This window comes from Aptenodytes forsteri, unplaced genomic scaffold (genome assembly GCF_000699145.1).
Source record: "Aptenodytes forsteri isolate BGI_AS27 unplaced genomic scaffold, ASM69914v1 Scaffold47, whole genome shotgun sequence".
NCBI classification, from domain to species: Eukaryota; Metazoa; Chordata; class Aves; order Sphenisciformes; family Spheniscidae; genus Aptenodytes; species Aptenodytes forsteri.
The window spans coordinates 1,599,048-1,617,324 of NW_008794731.1; the positions used below are offsets into that span (position 1 = coordinate 1,599,048).

Genomic DNA, 18,277 nt, shown 5'->3' on the forward strand with positions numbered 1-18,277 from the left:
TGGGGACATTTCATTCAGTCTGTGCTGGCTCCTGTCCTGTTCATATAGGTATGGGGGCTCTTTTAGGACACACCAGAAAGCTGATCTAATGCTGGCTGCAGCATCTGGGAAAATTCTTGATCATTTCAAGGGATGGAGATGCAAGATCTGATCCCTGTGCTCTAGGCTGTAAGAAGCACTTAGGCATCTTATTACTTAGGCATCTTTAATAAGCTTTAAACATCTCATTTTTGAGACGAATACTTTCATCCTGTTCACCTCCCTTCCAAATAAACCAAGGTGGGGACAAGCCTGTCAAACAGACTCCTTTGAATGCCACGTCCAAAATTTGAGCAGACGGGTGTTTTCCTCCACTTACAGTGTCGCCTTTGGGCCCCCTGAATCCTTGAGGTCCTTTGTTTCCTTGGTCTCCCTATGACAGAGGAGGAAAAGCCATTAAGCATCTTCATCACACAGTGACAAAGACTAATGCTTCAGGGGTGTAAATGATGAAGGTTTTTTTGTGCTGTTGGCTGGCGTTAGCAGAGGCGTGAGCGTGCACATTCCCCTAAGAGCTCGGCTGGACTTTCTCAGTTACACTCGGTAATTCCTGACACAGATGAACGGCAGCAGGGACTTTGCCAACAATCCATCGGGGCAGAGACCATCTTCCCCGTCATTTAATGAAGCATTTTCTTTAATCAGAAACAGAGTAGGAGAAAAACTTTAATATTTACTGTCCTGCTTGGCGTAATTAAATGTTTGGAGGACAGTAAACACCTAATTTTATTTTAGTTCAGATGAATTTCTTCTATAATTGCAAAGACTAGGGAGGGCTCCCCAGAGGGTGGTACTGCCTCGGGGTCAATGCAGATTGTGGTGTGTTGGCTGACGTAGACAGGCGAAGGTGTCTGCTGTAAAGTGGATGTCACATTATCCAGACTAAGGAGAGACTGGGTGGCAGGCCAGTGGAAAATGCTCTTAGAGAGGCCATAATGCTGCAGATGCAGCTCTGGTCTCATATTTGGGCACAGTAAGGAGGGTACGGGGGTCTGCCCACAGGTAAGCGTGCAGGTTCTGTGTTCTCCTACACTTCACCCCAGAGCTCTGCAAAAGGATGAGGACTGCATCTTTGATACACAACTATTTCTGCTTATAGCAAAAGTCCTTGTGAGCTGTGGGCACTCAGGAATAGACCAGGCTCAAAGGATGTAAGCTCAGGATAGCACCTACTGATTCTTCCCCAAAACTCTCCTTCCCAAGAACAACACAGATTAACCCCTCTCAAGTGCTTGCTCACAGCAGCCGATGCTCAGGGAAGAGCAGTGAAGAAGAGAGAGCAATGGAAATGTGGTGAACTTATTCTGGCACGGGGCACGACTGCGGGAAAGACATCACGAGATCTGGGTCAGGTGAAATAACATTGCTTTAACTGGAGGGAAAAAGGCAAAGGGGATAATCTGATGGAGATGGGCAGCACACTCCTCCTGTTCACTGGCAGCAAAGAGTTTAGTGCGGGAGGGATAAACTTTAGGCTTTGGTTGTGGAAGGCAGGGCCACAGAGATGCTGAGAAGTAGATACATACAGCTTTCCCTGGAGGTCCTGGGATTCCAGGTGGCCCTCTGAAACCAATGTCACCCTGCAAAGAATAATACATCGTTGTAATGCTGTGGTTGGCAGAGGGTGAAGTAACCGTATCCCCACCTTATACCGCAATTTAAGAAAACACACAAAGCCCTGGAAAGATACCCCATAGTTCTTGCTAGCTTGTAATACAGTCTTGCAAAAGATCCCCCTCTGAACAAGCAGGTTTTTACTCTGGATGTCCCCACCATTATCTCCATGATACGCTGATATCATTCATGGCCTCAATATCTTGATAACACGCTTGTTCCTAAATAAATGCGTGACTTTATCAAATTCAAAACCATTCAAGCCTCTAGGTCAATGATCAAGGGACCTTGGCAAAAGTCCAAAGCCACGATGAGCTAGAGATTGACCCTGTTCTCACTGAGCAGACTTTTCATGTCCTGAAAATCTTTGTCCACCAGTGTTTCTTTAGCTTTTTCTTGTAAAGAGACAGAACGGAAAGTGAAATGTTCATGAAACGTTTCTCAGGTTTTTTGCAAGATTCTTTAGCATTGTCAGTCCTGCAGGGACAGAACTTTGTCCTTCTGGTCTGAATGCTTAAATCAACACTGGGCCTGATCCTGTCAATCCCTCATGTCTGTAGGCTCCTCTTGCCTTTGGAAGGTTGTTCTGCTTTGGGGGGGGGTGCAGGAAAGAGCCTGCACTTTGCATCTTTACAAGGTCTTCAGTAAGGACAAATGCCACCTGGACCTTGCGTGAGAAAAACTGGTGGTGGAGGGGCAGGGGGGGGAAATCAGAAGAAGGTTTTTCTTACTCTGTCGCCGGCCGGACCCATTGGACCAGGGAGGCCTCTTAGTCCTCTTGGGCCCTAATTAAGCAAACAAATCACTTAAAACCCAATCGCTGTTAAACATAAAATGGCAGAACAGCATGATGTAGCAACTCATCAACACAGAAAACATTAAGAAACAGTGAAGAGCGGCAGAAGGCTCAGCCTTCTGATGCACAAACAAGACATTTTCCCCTTTGGTGACGACCTCTGAGCAAGCGATAGAGGAGACATCCCGTGCAGACGTGCGTTCAGAGTGCCCGCTCTCCCCAGCCCACCTGCCAGACTGTCAAGCCAGCCCAGAGCTCAGCCTCAGATCCTCCCAAAAGGTGTCCAGGGCTCTGCTGGAGTACCAGCAAGACAGTGGCTATCACTTGGACGTCTCATCCAAGGTGAGGTACCAAAAGCAGGACCTGAATCAAAGCTCAGTGAAACCAGCGTGATTTGGTTTTTTTTACCAGCATCAACTTCTACATCTGTTATTATGCAGAGGCAAGAGCTGTTTGTGTAACACAAAATGATTGATGGCACCATTGAGTTTCACAGTAAAAAGGTCACGGGAACCGGTCTGAAGAGGAGGTGTTACCTGCAGGCCAACGCTGCCGGGAATGCCCGGAGGACCGGGAGGGCCAGGGTTGCCCTGGGAGAGAAAAAATAATTAGACAAAGGGTGAGACAGCACGAGCCTGCCAACCCGAGGCCAGGGACCCTCCCATCTTATTTCTCCTTGAGCTCCCTCCCACTCAGATTTATGCTTCAGAATTTGCTTCTACTTTATAGGCAACTTCTTCTACGTGCAAGAACACTTCATCAGTCAGGAATTTACCCGAGTGATTAATGCAGGACTTTTTTCCTGAGCTGACATCCCTGCACGTGAAACAATAGGTGTTAACTTATCGAACTGATCTTAACATTATGATTATTGGGAAGAGGAATTTTCTTGAAGTATTAGCACACAGTCAGACATGCAGAGCAACGGAAGCCAATGCACTTCAGTCATAGTAACTTCTCCTTGTTCAGCCAACTGCCTCATTTCTCCCTGTCTTCTTGAAGAAACTATTTGTTACGGTGCTTTTAAAGAGAAAAATCCTCCCCTACCCCCCTTAAATTGAAGTTTACCTTTTCTCCTTCTTTTCCTATTTCACCAGGTTCTCCTTTGTGACCGGTGTGTCCCTAGAAATAAGAGCTCCAATTATTCACATTCCAGTACAGTCTTGTTTCAAAATTTAAATTTCGTGAGATAAATGTAAGACCTAAACCCACACAACACAAACAACTTACTGGGAAAATAATCTACACTTGTGCTGTAGCTGTGTGAATGGAGGTCACTTCTGGGGTTAATTAGCCATGCACCATTCCTGTATTAGGTATCATTGTGTCAGAATTCATCTACAGTTTCAGGAAATGCCCAGATTTGGTTTTCAAGAGTGCCTTGCAGTGAGACCAGGCTACAGGTCTCCCGATGCAATTCTCAATCACAGGTCAGGGACCAGAACTCAGTTCCCATCACTTCTGAAAATGGGGCTGAGCCGCTTCTGAAAACCCCATTCTGGATCTTTAACCTCCCTTTTTGTTTAAGTCATCTTTAACGTCTGCATCATCCAGCTTGCAAAGAAATCCACGTCCCACTGAAATCTTTTATATAAACTCAGATTCAATTTGCTTTTTGGCTCCCTTCCTATTATTGTGGGAGAGACCCAGACTAATTTCAGCCGTGGCAGATGTTATTCCTCACCACGCAAAAGGTCCTGTGCATCATTTGCATCATAATTGGAGACCTTCACAGGTTTTGCATTTCATAAGCTAGGAATTTTGAATAGTTATACCCTAAACACTGTGTATTTCTAACGATATTTATGACTCAGCTCAGAGATCAAACGGACCTGCAAAAGGTCAGTTCAAGAGGAATTGAGAGCATTTCCCAGGAGATGTTCCACCCATTGCCAACTTCTGCTAAATCCTGCTAAAAAAAAACCTCGAGTAACTTATTACTTCAGCTCACTGCTGGAGTGTAACGTACTGCACAGAATTCGTGTGAATCATAGAGGGGACAGAGAAGGAGATGTTTAACTGCGGAGTGAGATTTACTGAGGGTTGCAACCTAAAATTTGTGTACCAGAATCAAACAATATAAACAGAAAGCTGCCTGGTGCTACACTGGGTAGAAAATGACAACTAAATTGTATTTAATCGTGTAAGTTATGTTTTGCTACAGTAAAATGTGTGTATCTGTGTGTACAGGGAGATTTTTACATCTCTCCGAAGTCTGAAAAGGCAGCACATCGTTCCTGAGGCAGCTCTGAACCGCTGCGCTCTGCTCGCTCCTGTTCATCAGTTGCACCTCGCAAGGCTTGCATGGTGTTTTAACCTTTCTGCTCACCCTATGCAAAGGGTTAAATTTCATTTGTAGGAATAAATGGCCGTAGTCAAAAATCAGTAATTAAATCTTCCATCCGACAAAGGTTGCAATCCTGCAAGGGACGAAGCCACAAAGCAACGTGCCCGTAAGCGCAGGCAGTTACTTGAAGGACGCAAAGCCCCTGGCTGAAGGTGAAGGGAGGATGCTTACACCCTTTGCAGGACTGAGTTCAGTGGCAGAGCAGCTATTGCTACGAGTGCGGGAACAGCATGTAGGGGGCAGGATGAGGTCCTTCATCCTCCTCTTGTCTCATATTTGGCTGTATCAGGGGTTTTCTGTTTCGACAGCGTAAACCCAGGCAAATGCATGGCTGGTTTGGAGAGGTGTGGAGCCTACAGGGGACGTGTGCTGTATATAAAACAGTTTAATGCCAGGGGTTCATGGGGGTATTTATTTTGGGAGACAGACCCTTGTATCTGCAGGTGGTGTTTTTCTTACCTTGAACCCTGGCATTCCTGGGGGACCCGGAGGACCCGGTGGGCACAGAGCAGGGCACTGCAAGAAACAGAAACACTCTTTGGTTTGCCAAGTACACACAGCGCATCCAGGGAAGCTGGTTTCATTACTAGGGAGAAGAGAAAAGGTCATGTGGGTTTTGGCTCTAAACCTACTAAATCTAATTCGTTCATACCATAATGTATTCACCGGCGTTTCCCTATGGCAGGAGGTGCTAAAGAGGTCCTCGGGCCCCCAGTAACCCACAAAATGATTTATGAATGGTCTGCTTCACTTGGAGCATGCCTGCATGGACTGTGAAAAATTCTGAAGGCTGACAGTGGTCCACAGTCCAAAATAGTGGAGAACCACAGTTCCCCGGTGAAGCTGAATGGGTATCTTGTCAATCATTAGGAACATATTTAATTCTATGCATTCATTGACCCCTATTGATTTCCATTAGACAACTCACCTAACTGAAACAAGGACAAGCATTAGAGTTTATCAGAAGGGGACCTATAACAAATTAACCCAAATATCAATAAGCTGGTATCTGCAGGTGTCTAGGGGTGGGTGAGCCCCTGGTGGGAACTCTAGTTTGACTGGGAACAAATCAGAACGTGCATGGAAATTTAATGGGGCTTAAAAGGCCATACTCTAAAAACTATAAATAGGGAAGGAGACTTTCATCTGCAGCTTTTCTTTCATTTTTATTTTTTTTTCTCTTAATAAAACCTCAGGCTACACCTCTGTAGCAGCAATTTAATTTTCTAGTATATTCCATAGGGTAACTTAAATTAAAACTGCAGAAATAGCATCATTTTCTACTAACTTCCACGTGACTTGCCATAAGGCAGTCTAAACTGACTCTGAGCTTTTTTGGGGCACGCCAATTAGAAAACCAAAGACGCTGTCACAACAACAGCTGTGAAATCTGGAAATGTCACTTCCATCGTTCATGGACTTAACACTCCTTTCATTCCCTTGAAAGGCAGGAATCAAGACTTTCTCATAAGGAAGTAGGTCTAAACAAAGCATATGCCCATAGGAACCCGGTGCCACCATCCGTGGAAATAAACAGTGCAACACGCACGACCTTTTCTCTTGCAAAGCAGGATTGGAAACAGATGCATGAAAAGCTGTTGTCATTTACCAAATGCTGAAGTTGTTTTGTAAATGAAGAATGTATGCACAACCTGCATTTTGGAAAGCAAACTGGAAAGCAAAGATCGAGGAAAAAATCAGCACTAGCTTATCTACCTCCTTGAAAGAATATTTCAGTCTTGTAAATACACACGCGACACTTATGCATTCTGCAATACGGCAGTTTAGACCCATGTCTGCAGGTCTGAACGGTGCACGTTAAAAGATTTGACAGTCACCCAAGCATGCCAACAAAAAGTCACATCAAGGATTAAACCAAACAATATTTTCACGCTACATAAAGAAAAACCTACCTGAAGGTCCCCACCGCCATCGGGAAGGGTGCCTGGAAGACCCTGCAATTCATGAAATGTGGTCTTTTAAATACATCAAGACAAACACCAGGAGGAAATACAGTTTCTAGAAAACGCACTTTACAGACCCAGCTCAGTTGGATCAGCACGAGGCAGATACCCAGCCCCACAGCGTAAAACGCAGCCCCTGAACCCAGAGCGTTATGAGCAGCACCAGTCCTCAAAACAGACATGTCAGGGCTGTAATTATCTTCTGGAGAGGCACAGATGAGCTTGGGGAAGAGCCTTGGGCCTTAGGTGACAAAGGCAGCAATTTGAGAAGAGCAGCTATGCCTGGCCCTCCTTCGGGCCGGGGAAGTTCCTTGGGAAAGACCTCCCTATCCCTCCAACCCTCCAGAGATACCGCAGCAAACCCAAAACAGACACTTGCTGGTTTCAAGCCCCCCTCGCTGGCCCTACAAGAACACATCGTGATCCGAGCAACCATATAAACCTTGAGAGAACAGAAAACCCACCCTGCGACCTGTCTGTGCCATAAAGCCTGGATGTCACTGGGTTCCTCCACCCACACAGCACAGACAATAAACAGGAGATAATCAACGCACCAAAGTGCAGCCAGTGAAAAGTCACTGCTTTCCTTGGGGCACAGCGTTTACGGCCTGCTGAAACTTAGCCCGGAAAAGGAGCGCTCAAGGCAATGGCAGCAAAACAAATGTGCACGTTTTGGCAGCAAGAAGAAAATTCTGGACTCCCCATGGGAATTTTCTCACGTTTATTTGCAAGCCTCAACTTACAGGAGGTCCGGGTGGTCCAGGAGGCCCTGGAAATCCTGGCAGACCAAAAGGTCCCTAAAAAGAGTGAAAAATAGTAAGAATTCCCATTCTTAATCATTTAAATGAAAATGAAAGGTGAAAGGAAGGGTGGCTACCAAGTGCCATTGCATATTTGTGAATGTGGGGCAAGATATCCCTAATGGGACTAAACTGCACCTTTCTTTCTGCAGAGGCTTCTATGACTGCAAAGAGAAGAGCAGATGCATATGGAAGTATAGGGATTAGGACAGAAGAACATATCCCTGCACCTCCATCCCTGCTTCCACCGGCTCTGTACCTCTCCAGTGGAGCTGTGGGCACCCAAAAATGATGGCATGCTTCTGCAGAACGTGCTCCCTCAGATCAGACCCATTCTGTGCAGTAGCTTCTTTTGAGGATGCTGAAAGTACACACCAGCTGGTAACTAATCTCTGTTCTGGCGACACTGGCTGCTTTTTTGTCCTTACCCATAGTTGGTAAAGGAAAACATGGCTGCAAGCAGTTGCACACCTTTGGATTGCACTGGTTGACTGGGGTGACCCTACACAAGCTGATTCAAGGAAAAGCATTGCCCGGGGGCATTTGTAGAGCTTGTAGTGGCTTGTGCATCACGCTTCCAGAATGGGGTAAGAGACCAGAAATGAACCTCATTCTTCTGTGGTTGTGGCATGTTCGGTAAATGAGAATCAGATGGTAGGAAAAACTCACAGGAGGGCCCCGAAATCCATTTCCACCTGGGAGCCCACTGGGTCCTGGAGGGCCCTGTTGAACAGAGAGAAGATCCTTATACCCATGGCAACCTGACATAGCTGCCAAAGCCCGGGGCAAACAAACAGTCTGGCTGTACTCATTTGTCTAACCCCTCCGAGGAGCCCAGTCCTGCACCCAGACAATCAGTTTACCAATGCACATCTTTCTTTTTGCTCCACCTTCCCACGGAGCGTGCTCTCGTCATCATCGCATGTTGCCCATATCTGCATCCCCTCTGACACAGAGCAGCTCCGAGAAACCACCAAACAAAAGCTGTCCCAGAATTGGTCGCTTCCAGCGATTAGAAGGCTGCTGTGCCTTGAATTTACACCGCTTCCCTGGGGTAGAAGGTAAGCTTATGCCAGCTTCCCTGGGGGTAAGGTAAGCATAAAAAACCCCACAAGGCTGCCGACCTGCAGGACTCCGCATCCCTCCACCCGGCACAGGAGAGGGACCCAAGGCCTGGGGTGGGTTTGTAACACGGAAGGTATCCAATAAAGCTAGTATAATAATTTAAACCTCTTTTTCGAAAAAGAGCCTCATTACTTACTGGAGGTCCTGGTAGTCCTTTGCCCTGGAAACAACATTAAAAACAGTAAGAGATCACTTACAAACTGAATATACAGGGAAAAAAGCAAACCTCAGAAAATGCTTCTTAATTTTTTTTTTCTTTTAAGTTTCCTTAGCACTCCCCTGTCCCGTTATTGTAAGCTGCAATCAGAGCAGAGCTGGAGTCTTAATCAATCCTTTTGTTGCCTCTAATAACTTGTATTCCCTTTACATCACTGTTACCTACGAGACATCTCTAAGTAAAGCCACATACAGTGACGTGATAGTGGGACACAGACATTTATGAAGACGACATTCTAGTTTATCTACTTTTCTTCTTTTTTCTTTTAATTTTTATTAGACATTATCTAATGTCTAATAATTTTGATAGCATTTGATATGCTGGTCTTTATCCCAAGCTGACTTTTAACATCTCGGAGACTGAGAACAGGCCCTGTGTTACCAGAACAGGTCACACACATGTATTTAAACACTTCAAACAATATTTTCTCACTCAGTCAGGCTTTGATCCCTTTGTTTGGGATACAAGGCTTCCCGTCTTGTCTTGGTGATGGTTTTGGCATAATATTACACACCATCTTCACATATGCAGGTCTAGGAGGTACTTACAGCTGGTCCAGGTGGCCCGGCAGGTCCTAATGCACCCTACAGGAATAAACCAGGGTGCAAATTAGCAGGGATAAACCAGAAACCTCCATATGGGCAGACACCAATGCCTGCTCTCCTTGACACCAATCTTTGTTTGAAAACTCCATCAGTGTCTTATAGTAACAGCATGCAGCTGGAGATGCTCAGCTGAATTCACAAACACAAGGATAGAAACTTATGAATAACGACTCTGTCATTCCTGATTAATTACTTGATTGAAGAACATTTTAAGATAGTAGGGATGGAGGTTCAGAACTGGCCCCAGCAACTTTCTTCACCATTTGCTGGTCAAGAGAGAATAGACTAAAACATGAGCTGCTCCTAAAAGACTAGACAGACACTTCTGCAAGTCACAGCTGGCCTCCGTCTAGTCTCCACGAATATCAAAACGTTCATAAATTGGATTTCATCCATTTGAAACATTCTCATTCATAATCCATTCATGTTGTAGATCCAATGACTAAATTATCTGAAACTATTTAGCTTGGATATTTGAAGATTTGGACTCGTTCTAGTGAATTTTATTAATTCATACATTTTTGCTTCAAGCAAAGACAAAGATTTGGCAGCTTCTGCCTCTTCACTAGCTTTCCTTGGCAAATCCCCAATCTCCTTTTCCCAGTTTGCATTCTTACTCTTCAGCTTGACTAGAGTTTGGTGATCTCATGTCTTAGACTAGAATTAAGTAATTCTTGAAGTTGTTACGTTCCTGCTTAACTAAAGACGGTAAGACAGACAGACCGGCCTTCTTAATCCCTTTGTTGCATTGCAACGATGCCAACATTGGCCGGTAGACTGTAAAATTCATTATAGGTAGTAATTCTGAAACAGAAAGTAAATGGAAATATAAAAATGAACAAAAAAACCCAGTGTGGTGGGTTGACCTTGGCCAGCAGCTGTTAAGATATCTCCAAGAGATACCCTTTGTTGCAACGATGCCAACATTGGCTGGTAGACTGTAAAATTCATTATAGGTAGTAATTCTGAAACAGAAAGTAAATGGAAATATAAAAATGAACAAAAAAACCCAGTGTGGTGGGTTGACCTTGGCCAGCAGCTGTTAAGATATCTCCAAGAGATACTGGGTGTGCATTGCTGACTGATGCTCTCGGGTCCAAGAGCCTCCTCTGAAAACAGCTGTTGCTGCGACGGGGAAAGGAAAAGCAGAGGCAGGCGGCTGATGAGAGCAGAGCAATTTTGTCACTCCTTTTAAAAAGCCAAAAAAAAATAAAGGGGAAAAAAAAAAAAAAAAGAAGTTGTGGAGGTGCAGAAATGCCAGTGTAATTTGGGGTGAATGATAAATAAAATAATAGCTTGCTCAACAGCACTGACGCAGCCCTCGCAGTGGGCTTCTCTAAGCTGTGCTGACGCTTGGGAGCTGCAGAAGAGCCGCGTTGTTCTCAAGGCCCTGCTGCAGACAGCTTTTTGCTTGCATTTGTATTGTTGTCAGCTGATGTTGCTCTCTGGATAAAAGCAGAACTTAAAATAGTAAGGAGGTGACAGACTTAAACACAGAACAAACCATGTTGTTATTTATGGACTGGGTTAAACCAGTGCCAGCAAAACCGTCAGCTCCTTGTGCAGAGGAGAAAGAGCGATCACAGCACGAGGCTTCCTCAGCCTCTCGCCAGCCCGACTACCCAAACCTGTTTTCCAAAAGTTCTCAAAATGCTGCACAGAAACATCTCGAGAATGATGTCCTGAGCTGGAATTAAATGGTATCTACCCCTAGGACCAGGAGAACAAGGGAGATGGGCAGACCTGGAAAATATCCCAACACACTGCTGCTTATTGTGATCCCAGGGACAACTCCAGCCCTTTCCTAATGTTGTGCATACCGAATGAGATTAGAAATATTTTGCCTTGTTAAGCTTAAGGAGAAAGATACAGAGGACCCAAGGCCTCATTAAGAGGAGTCTTGTGAGGAGAGGACTGTAATCCAATAAAAATCAACTCTGCTGCAAATGTCAGCTCATTCACTTCTCTTACTGCAGGTTACCCTGCTTTTCTTCCAGTCACTTTTATCTTTAGGCTGAGTCCTTACAACCACTGATGGTTGTAAGGGACAAGCTGGGATCTCATCCTGTAAAGAAAACATTGAGTTCCTGGCACCCACTGCTTTGCACCCTAATCCTGCCCCCACTGGAACCAGCTGCCTAGCCCCTTTCTGCTTTGGCAGACATGCCAAAAGGTTGGCAGAGTACCCAAAGTGCCAAGCGTTGGCACTTCACGCTCCTTAATTTTGATATCTTTGAGGGCGTAAGGTGCAGCATGCAGCAGTGAACATTCCTGGTACGGTAAAAGATCATCGAGTCCCTGAGCAAGCTGATGTCACTCCATTAAGTTCAAAGGAGAGACTCTAATTTACACCTCAATTTTAATAACATTGTCTGACTCAACTCATTCTCCTGGTAACAATGTTCTTTCTCTTTTGATTAAAAAACAATCTCACCATAATTTTTCACTTTAAAGTAATATACTTTATAAATATACAACTACGGAGCATAGGAAAGACTTGATTAATATGACATTCATAAACAAATATGAATAATTATGTTTTCCTCGTTGCTTATAGCGTAAAGCACCAAACTTCAAAACGGCCTTTGAAAACTTTCCAACGAAGGACACCAGTATCTAGCACTGAGGTCAGAACCCAGCTCGTTCCTGGCTAAAAAGAAAGGATTTTTTTAATTGAAAAAGCAATTAGGCTTGATCTAGTCTGTAAGCAGAACCATGAGAAAAGCTAACGGATGCTGACAGCGATGGGAGTATTTAACATAAAACCCATTTTGGTATGCTGCCTTCACAATACTCTGTCCCTGGTCAGACCTGAATCACTGTTGGACTGATGAAGGAAAAGAAATGTTTAGCAATAATGTATTACTAAAACCTGTCTTCCATGAGCCCACTTCCATATGCTCAACACCTTCGCTCTCAGACACCCCAGTTCAGGAAAACATGCTTGTTCAGAAAAGTTATAGCGTTAAGCATGAATTCAATCCCACAACAGTAAGTAGACACCTGCTTATTTCAGTGATTCCTGGGAGACTGAAATATGTTCTTAAAGTTGGGCAGAAGAAAAAGTCGGGATAACAATGCTGTCCTTTTAGAGTGCTAGAAATTTACAGGTTTTTTTTCTTTTTCCAGGCTTTTATTAGACCAATTAAAACAATTTTCCAGACGGACCACTGACCTTGAAAAGCTCCCGTAAATGACAACAGGTCCCAAGTTTGCCCCATGCTGACAGCTTGAGTTACGAGACATGGGAAAGCACGTCAAATCAGAGCATGTAGTTACGGTAACTGTGCTAAAACAGCATTTGTGTGCTTCTACTAAACAGCTGAAGAGGAAGTTCTTGTGCCCAGAAATTATCTGCGCCGTTACGCTGCAAACTAGGAGCTTGTGTGCTAAAGTGGGCATGGGCAAATACCACCACCGAACGTGAAACGGGCACAAAACTGCTCACAGTCTTCTGTGTGTGGTCCTGAACTCTTCTATTTTAAAAATCAGGGATCAGTTCCCAGGAGGTGCTGGGCTCTTGCCACAGGCTGTCTGAGAGCGGTCAGGATTTTGCAGCCCTGGATCCCTGGGGAAAGACGGGCACGAGGAAAAGCAAAGGAGATGGTTTTTAGTGCAGTGCCAATGGACGGAGGCTCGGGGCTGTGACCAAGATGCTTCGGTCCTGCCACTCAACTTTCCCAGTGGCCAAGCAAACGTTGCCTTGCACATGGGAAAGGAAGCAGAGCGTATCAAAGATACACGGTTCTATCACTCATCCCTTTAACTAAATGAGACGACTCAGAGTTTTGAGCTTTGGGTAACTCCTCAGGGCAACAAATGGATTATGGAGATGTATTGAACCTTTTTTAACCTCTGCACGCTGTGACGTGTGTTCAGCCCATTACTGTAGCCCCGAGTTCAGGAGACCAATAAACCAGCTGTGGATACAAGTCTTATCTTCCCTGGGAGACAGGAAAATAGCCATGCTGGATAAAAATCTGTGCTGAATGGCTCATTCATGTTTAGTCCTTAATGTCATAAGGAGACCTAAGTGCCTTTCCAGCCCCATTGTAGATGATCTGAAGGACATCTGTAACATCTCAGGCAGTAATTTCCCTGTCCCTGTGGTGCCCCTTAGCAGAGCTGTAATATGCAGGAAGCAAGGAAAAAACCCTCTTATTTCTTGCTACGCTGGCTAGGGAAGTCTATGCCAAAGCAACTAATAATGTCAACCATATGGACAGCCCCAGAATTAACAAAAGGCAAAAGTTTAAACAGTTAATACACAGTAGCAGTAATTATAAACGTAACAGAGCTGCATACTCAGACTGAAAATAAAGGCCAAAATAGCTTCACTTTGATAGACTTAATTACGAAGTTTATCGACTGCTTCAAGGAACTTTTTAGATACTCGAAATATCACCAGGGCTGTTCTGCACTGGCACTCCCACCACTGTGGTGGGCTATCCAAGCCCATTCAGCGCCATGTGAAAGGAAGATGGATCTCATGCCCTGCCTAATGAAAAGCCATCCGGGGCTTCATTTCAAGGGTCCAAGCATTCTGCAAGGGTTTACGGATAAATAAGCCATCGTAATCAACACTCGAATGTCACCAGTTTACAAAGGAGTGAGAAACCATCAATACAATCAGTGACAATGTTCATTTAAAGGGACTTAGGATCTAATGTGGTACTCACACGGTCTCCTGGAGGCCCATTTGGGCCAGGTGGGCCATCGGTTCCTGTTAAACCCTGTAAAAAAAAAAAAAGAAAGATAAGTGTGAAAACAGAGAAATACAGTAACAAGAGCTATAGGAAGTCCCTGTCACCAACACAAATCATCTGGGTGCCAAGGTCTCAGGAAAGCCTAACCATTTTATTTCTCTCTGTAATTAATCACAAAGGAAAGGAACAGAAGCAAATTATCAGTGCTGTTCCCTGTGCACTGTAAGTGGATGAACACCACCACGTAGTCTTGTTACTGGTGTTTACTGCATTGCAGCTTAGCTGTGGAAGCTTACTGAATGCTTCCTCTCGCCTGATGCAGAAGAAAATGTGCTGGCTAAAACCTTACCCACAGTCAGGTACCACGGCAGTAAGTCGGTAAGCTGGGAAAACTTGACTGTGTGCAGTCACCTGTCCAGAGCTGTAGGGCAAATCCCAGGCCAGTGACCAGCAAGTCTCAGCTAATAAGTGCGACTGGATTTCTGAATTGAGGCTCGATGGGTTTGCTCCAGAAACATCAACTGATGCCTGTGTTTCTGCAGACTTGCCCAGTGCACCTCTGAAGAACTGCAATGCTTCATTGTAAGAGTGCCGTCCTATCAGTTATGCATCTCAAAATTGTTCTCATACACCTTAATTCAACCAAGAAATGCTTTCAACTCTTAAAATTTCTCCTGGTATGCAAGACATATGTAGATCCAGGACCCACTTTGCTTCTCCAGTAGACACAGAGAAAGTTGATGAGACGCTTTGGGGAAAACACCCATGCCTATGTGAAATACTTAAAAGATCTAAGAGAAGATGACAAAATACTCACATCCACTCCGGGAAGGCCAGGCAATCCAGCTTCACCAGCTGCTCCAGGCTTCCCTGGTGCACCTTTTGGCCCCTAAATCAGATAAACAGGCAATTATTTTTAACATAATAACAAGAGAAACATGGCGTGTGTTGATATGGGCTACAAGATGGAAGTTCATTTGTTGATGTGTTAATCTTACACCATGCAACATGGAAGAACTCCTGCAGAGAGGGACAAAACTTGCCATGAATCCATATCCAAATCCTAAATTCATTTCAGTGCTTTGGCTCAGTTCCACATACAGTTACTCATAAGCTGTTCCTAGTAGAGGGGTAGAAAGGGGTAGAAAGGGATGGGGTAAATGGCCCAAAGCAAAGAGCTGTGCCACCTGGTACAATTCTGAGCACCCCTCGGCAGACTGAGGAGCTGAAGCAGACTCAGACCAATGCCAAAAATAACCACGCATATGTGGCTTGCTGCCAGTTTTGTTATACCGGCGATGGGTGAGCTTTATTTCATGCATATCCTCCGCTAGCAACGAAGCAGAAGAATGCGTTTGTCCCCAGGACCAGTGCTGAGCATCTCCGCTCCTGTGTACCCTTTATGGAAATTCTGCTGTAGATCAAGAGGAAAATGAGCCAGTGAGTCTTAGCTCTTGCATTGTGTCCCTCTCAAAAGGATGAGCAAGTCAATGTCAACCAGAAAATACTTACTGGTGGGCCTGGCAAACCAGGAGGGCCCGGCTCTCCCTAAATGAAAGAGAAAAGACATCGGTGTTAGTGCTGTACCTCTTTCCGTTGACTTTTTGCAACAACGGCGCTCCCAACTGTCATAGCGCTCAAGTCTCCCTTCATGCCCGCTCCAAGATTTACCACGCTCAGTCTTATGAAGCTGATGCTCTAGATCCTGCTGACCACGAAAGCAGGATGAGCTTGGATAGCCTTTTCCACATCTACGATAGCAGATTTGGTGAAACCCACATCCTCAGCCTCCCAGAGAGAACCAGCGCTTCTGAACGGTGCCCAGCACCTCCACCTTTTTCCAGGTCTACTTAGAAATTATTTGCGCTTGGGCTTGTCTGCAAGTGGGGCAGAGAGGAAGCTGGATGGCTATTGAGGCTTTCAAACATCTTCCTGATGAAGCAGAGGGATACAATGACAAGCTCCAGGTATCCAGGACACAGTGTGCAACTGTGGTACTACCGGGAGTTGGGGACTATCAGAAAGTGAAGAATGAACAAACTGCCTACAATGATTTTCTTCATATGACTAAACTTTGACAGGAAGAGGAAATGAACAAAGCCCCCAACTGATTTCCACCTAATCCAATTGCACAATCCAGATTAAACCCAATTTTTATAAAATATTTCAAAAGTGCTCATTTTTTCCTATCCTAATGGAAAGCAACTTTGAAGAACAGCATTAAAGGTGTTTGGGAGACAATATTTAAGAAGTCTTTGAATCAATCCTTCTGGCTCAGCCAGCTGTAACATCATTCAGGAGCTTGTGTGGACCCCAGACAACAAGATATTTGTGTTTTATTGTTAGCCACCGAAAGAGGCAATCATTTGTGAATAGCAGGAGCTTGACTGGAGCTTCGTTTCCCATCTCATCCCGCAGAAAATCACTTTGTGTCCCAGTTCCAGATGTCTGGATGGTACCCTCCCCTCCTGGCTTTAGGATAAGTGCACTAAATATTGCGAGAGGCTCAGGTATTGTGGGCAAGCAGAGGGGAAGGGGTATGTTGATACCCTGGAAGAAGAAAATCTATATGGAAAAAGGGTGGTTATTAACAGAGCAAGGCTAGAAATAACACCATTCCCACAGCGGGCCTGATAATTAGGAGTTAGAAGGCAGTAAGCAAAGTTGTGGAATTTATAGCATGTTTCTATATTTACTGTGTCGGCAACTGCGAAGTCTGTGGGCAAATCTCTCAAGACTGGCTGCCTTGATTCGCTCAGGCGAGGATTTATGTACTGCATTGGTGACCGATCAACGCACAGACGAGAGAGTCATTGAACAGAGGGATCTTTATGCTCTGTCTTGCTGAAGCAACTCCTTTGGTGTCCTTTGCCCACAGATCTTCCATAAATAGTTATCGTTATCATAGGTGGGGAAGGTCCCCTGCCAAGGAAATGAAAGGAGCAGTTCTTTTGCAATGAATGGTTTGAAAAGGCAGCTAGAAATGGCAGTAGAGGTGGTTTACTCCCTCCTCCATCACTTGAGATTGCTAGCCCCTTGCATTTTTTTCTTGCCTGTGTGATGGCAATCCATACAGCAAGGTCACAGCATCAGCAAAGGCTGTTTGGGACCATCTTAAACCTTGATCCTGCCGTCGTGGACCCCTGTGGGACTCTGCAGGAGCACCAGAACTTCAGTCAGCTGAATCAAAAGCCTAATCAGTGCATATACCCCTAATGCCAGATCGCTGGGAATTAGTCAAAGGCCGTCAGCAAAAGGAAATGCTCTCCTGGTGCTACATGAGAGGGAAGGAAGTTTGCTCTTTCTTAGCAAGTCAAGCCAGGAGACAAAAAGTGGAAGGAAAAAAAAAAAAGCAGCTTGATTTTTTGAAAAGTGACAATTGCTTATTAGCAATTTGGGGAATTACATCCCCAGAAATCATTCACAGGAACTTGTCGCTTATGCTTTCGATCATAACATGCTGTTTCTATTCTTGGGAGGGAGAGATTTTGATTGTTACTGAGTATGAAATGTGAAGTATGTTAAAGGCTATAATTATAAAATATTTCAGAGGGACTTAATGTTGCAGCTCCCACTGAAAAGCAGGAACGAAAGCAGGAGCTTCTAGAAATTGTGCTTATGGGGTTCATCCAAGGTTTGTTCGGAGATATCCTGAATAATTCAGCTGTATGTTATGCATCGCTCACTGCTCACGGCCGACAGTAAGGGACTGCTGAACACCTCGGCAGCGCTCATCCAGCTCAAAGACCATTCAGCGGCTCTTCCCACACAGCATTGATCCAAAGCCATCTGTGAAGACGACCCAGCTGGAGCGGCTTACAGAGTTCAGGAAACTCACATAGATACGGTCCAGGAAAGTTCCGATTGTGCTTTAAAGGAAGTATAATCACTAAAGAAAAGAAATAAAATAATGGTTTCGTTCTTTGCGGTGGTAGAATTGACACTACCACTTGGGCCCCACGCAATCCTCTCCATGCAGCACTACGAAAATGCAGAGCAGTGCTGGATTTTACATGCCATAATTTTTTGGAGGGTACTGCCAGAAAAGTGGTAGCTCTTGAACT

General features: G+C 44.8%; 1 protein-coding gene across 1 annotated transcript in view; it reads right to left on the reverse strand.

The window, feature by feature from the left end:
* The window catches only part of COL9A3 (collagen type IX alpha 3 chain), a 40,604-nt gene that overhangs the window by 18,885 nt on the left and 3,442 nt on the right, over nucleotides 1–18,277 (reverse strand). Inside the window, exons 3-16 of the mRNA XM_009273910.1 lie at nucleotides 15,726–15,761; nucleotides 15,031–15,102; nucleotides 14,187–14,240; nucleotides 9,451–9,486; nucleotides 8,822–8,845; nucleotides 8,230–8,283; nucleotides 7,504–7,557; nucleotides 6,710–6,751; nucleotides 5,256–5,312; nucleotides 3,518–3,571; nucleotides 2,986–3,039; nucleotides 2,385–2,438; nucleotides 1,566–1,619; nucleotides 359–412 (exon numbers count right to left, since the gene is read on the reverse strand). Coding sequence (XP_009272185.1) covers nucleotides 359–412; nucleotides 1,566–1,619; nucleotides 2,385–2,438; nucleotides 2,986–3,039; nucleotides 3,518–3,571; nucleotides 5,256–5,312; nucleotides 6,710–6,751; nucleotides 7,504–7,557; nucleotides 8,230–8,283; nucleotides 8,822–8,845; nucleotides 9,451–9,486; nucleotides 14,187–14,240; nucleotides 15,031–15,102; nucleotides 15,726–15,761 — 699 coding nt within the window. The remainder of the gene's footprint in view (nucleotides 1–358; nucleotides 413–1,565; nucleotides 1,620–2,384; nucleotides 2,439–2,985; nucleotides 3,040–3,517; nucleotides 3,572–5,255; nucleotides 5,313–6,709; nucleotides 6,752–7,503; nucleotides 7,558–8,229; nucleotides 8,284–8,821; nucleotides 8,846–9,450; nucleotides 9,487–14,186; nucleotides 14,241–15,030; nucleotides 15,103–15,725; nucleotides 15,762–18,277) is intronic.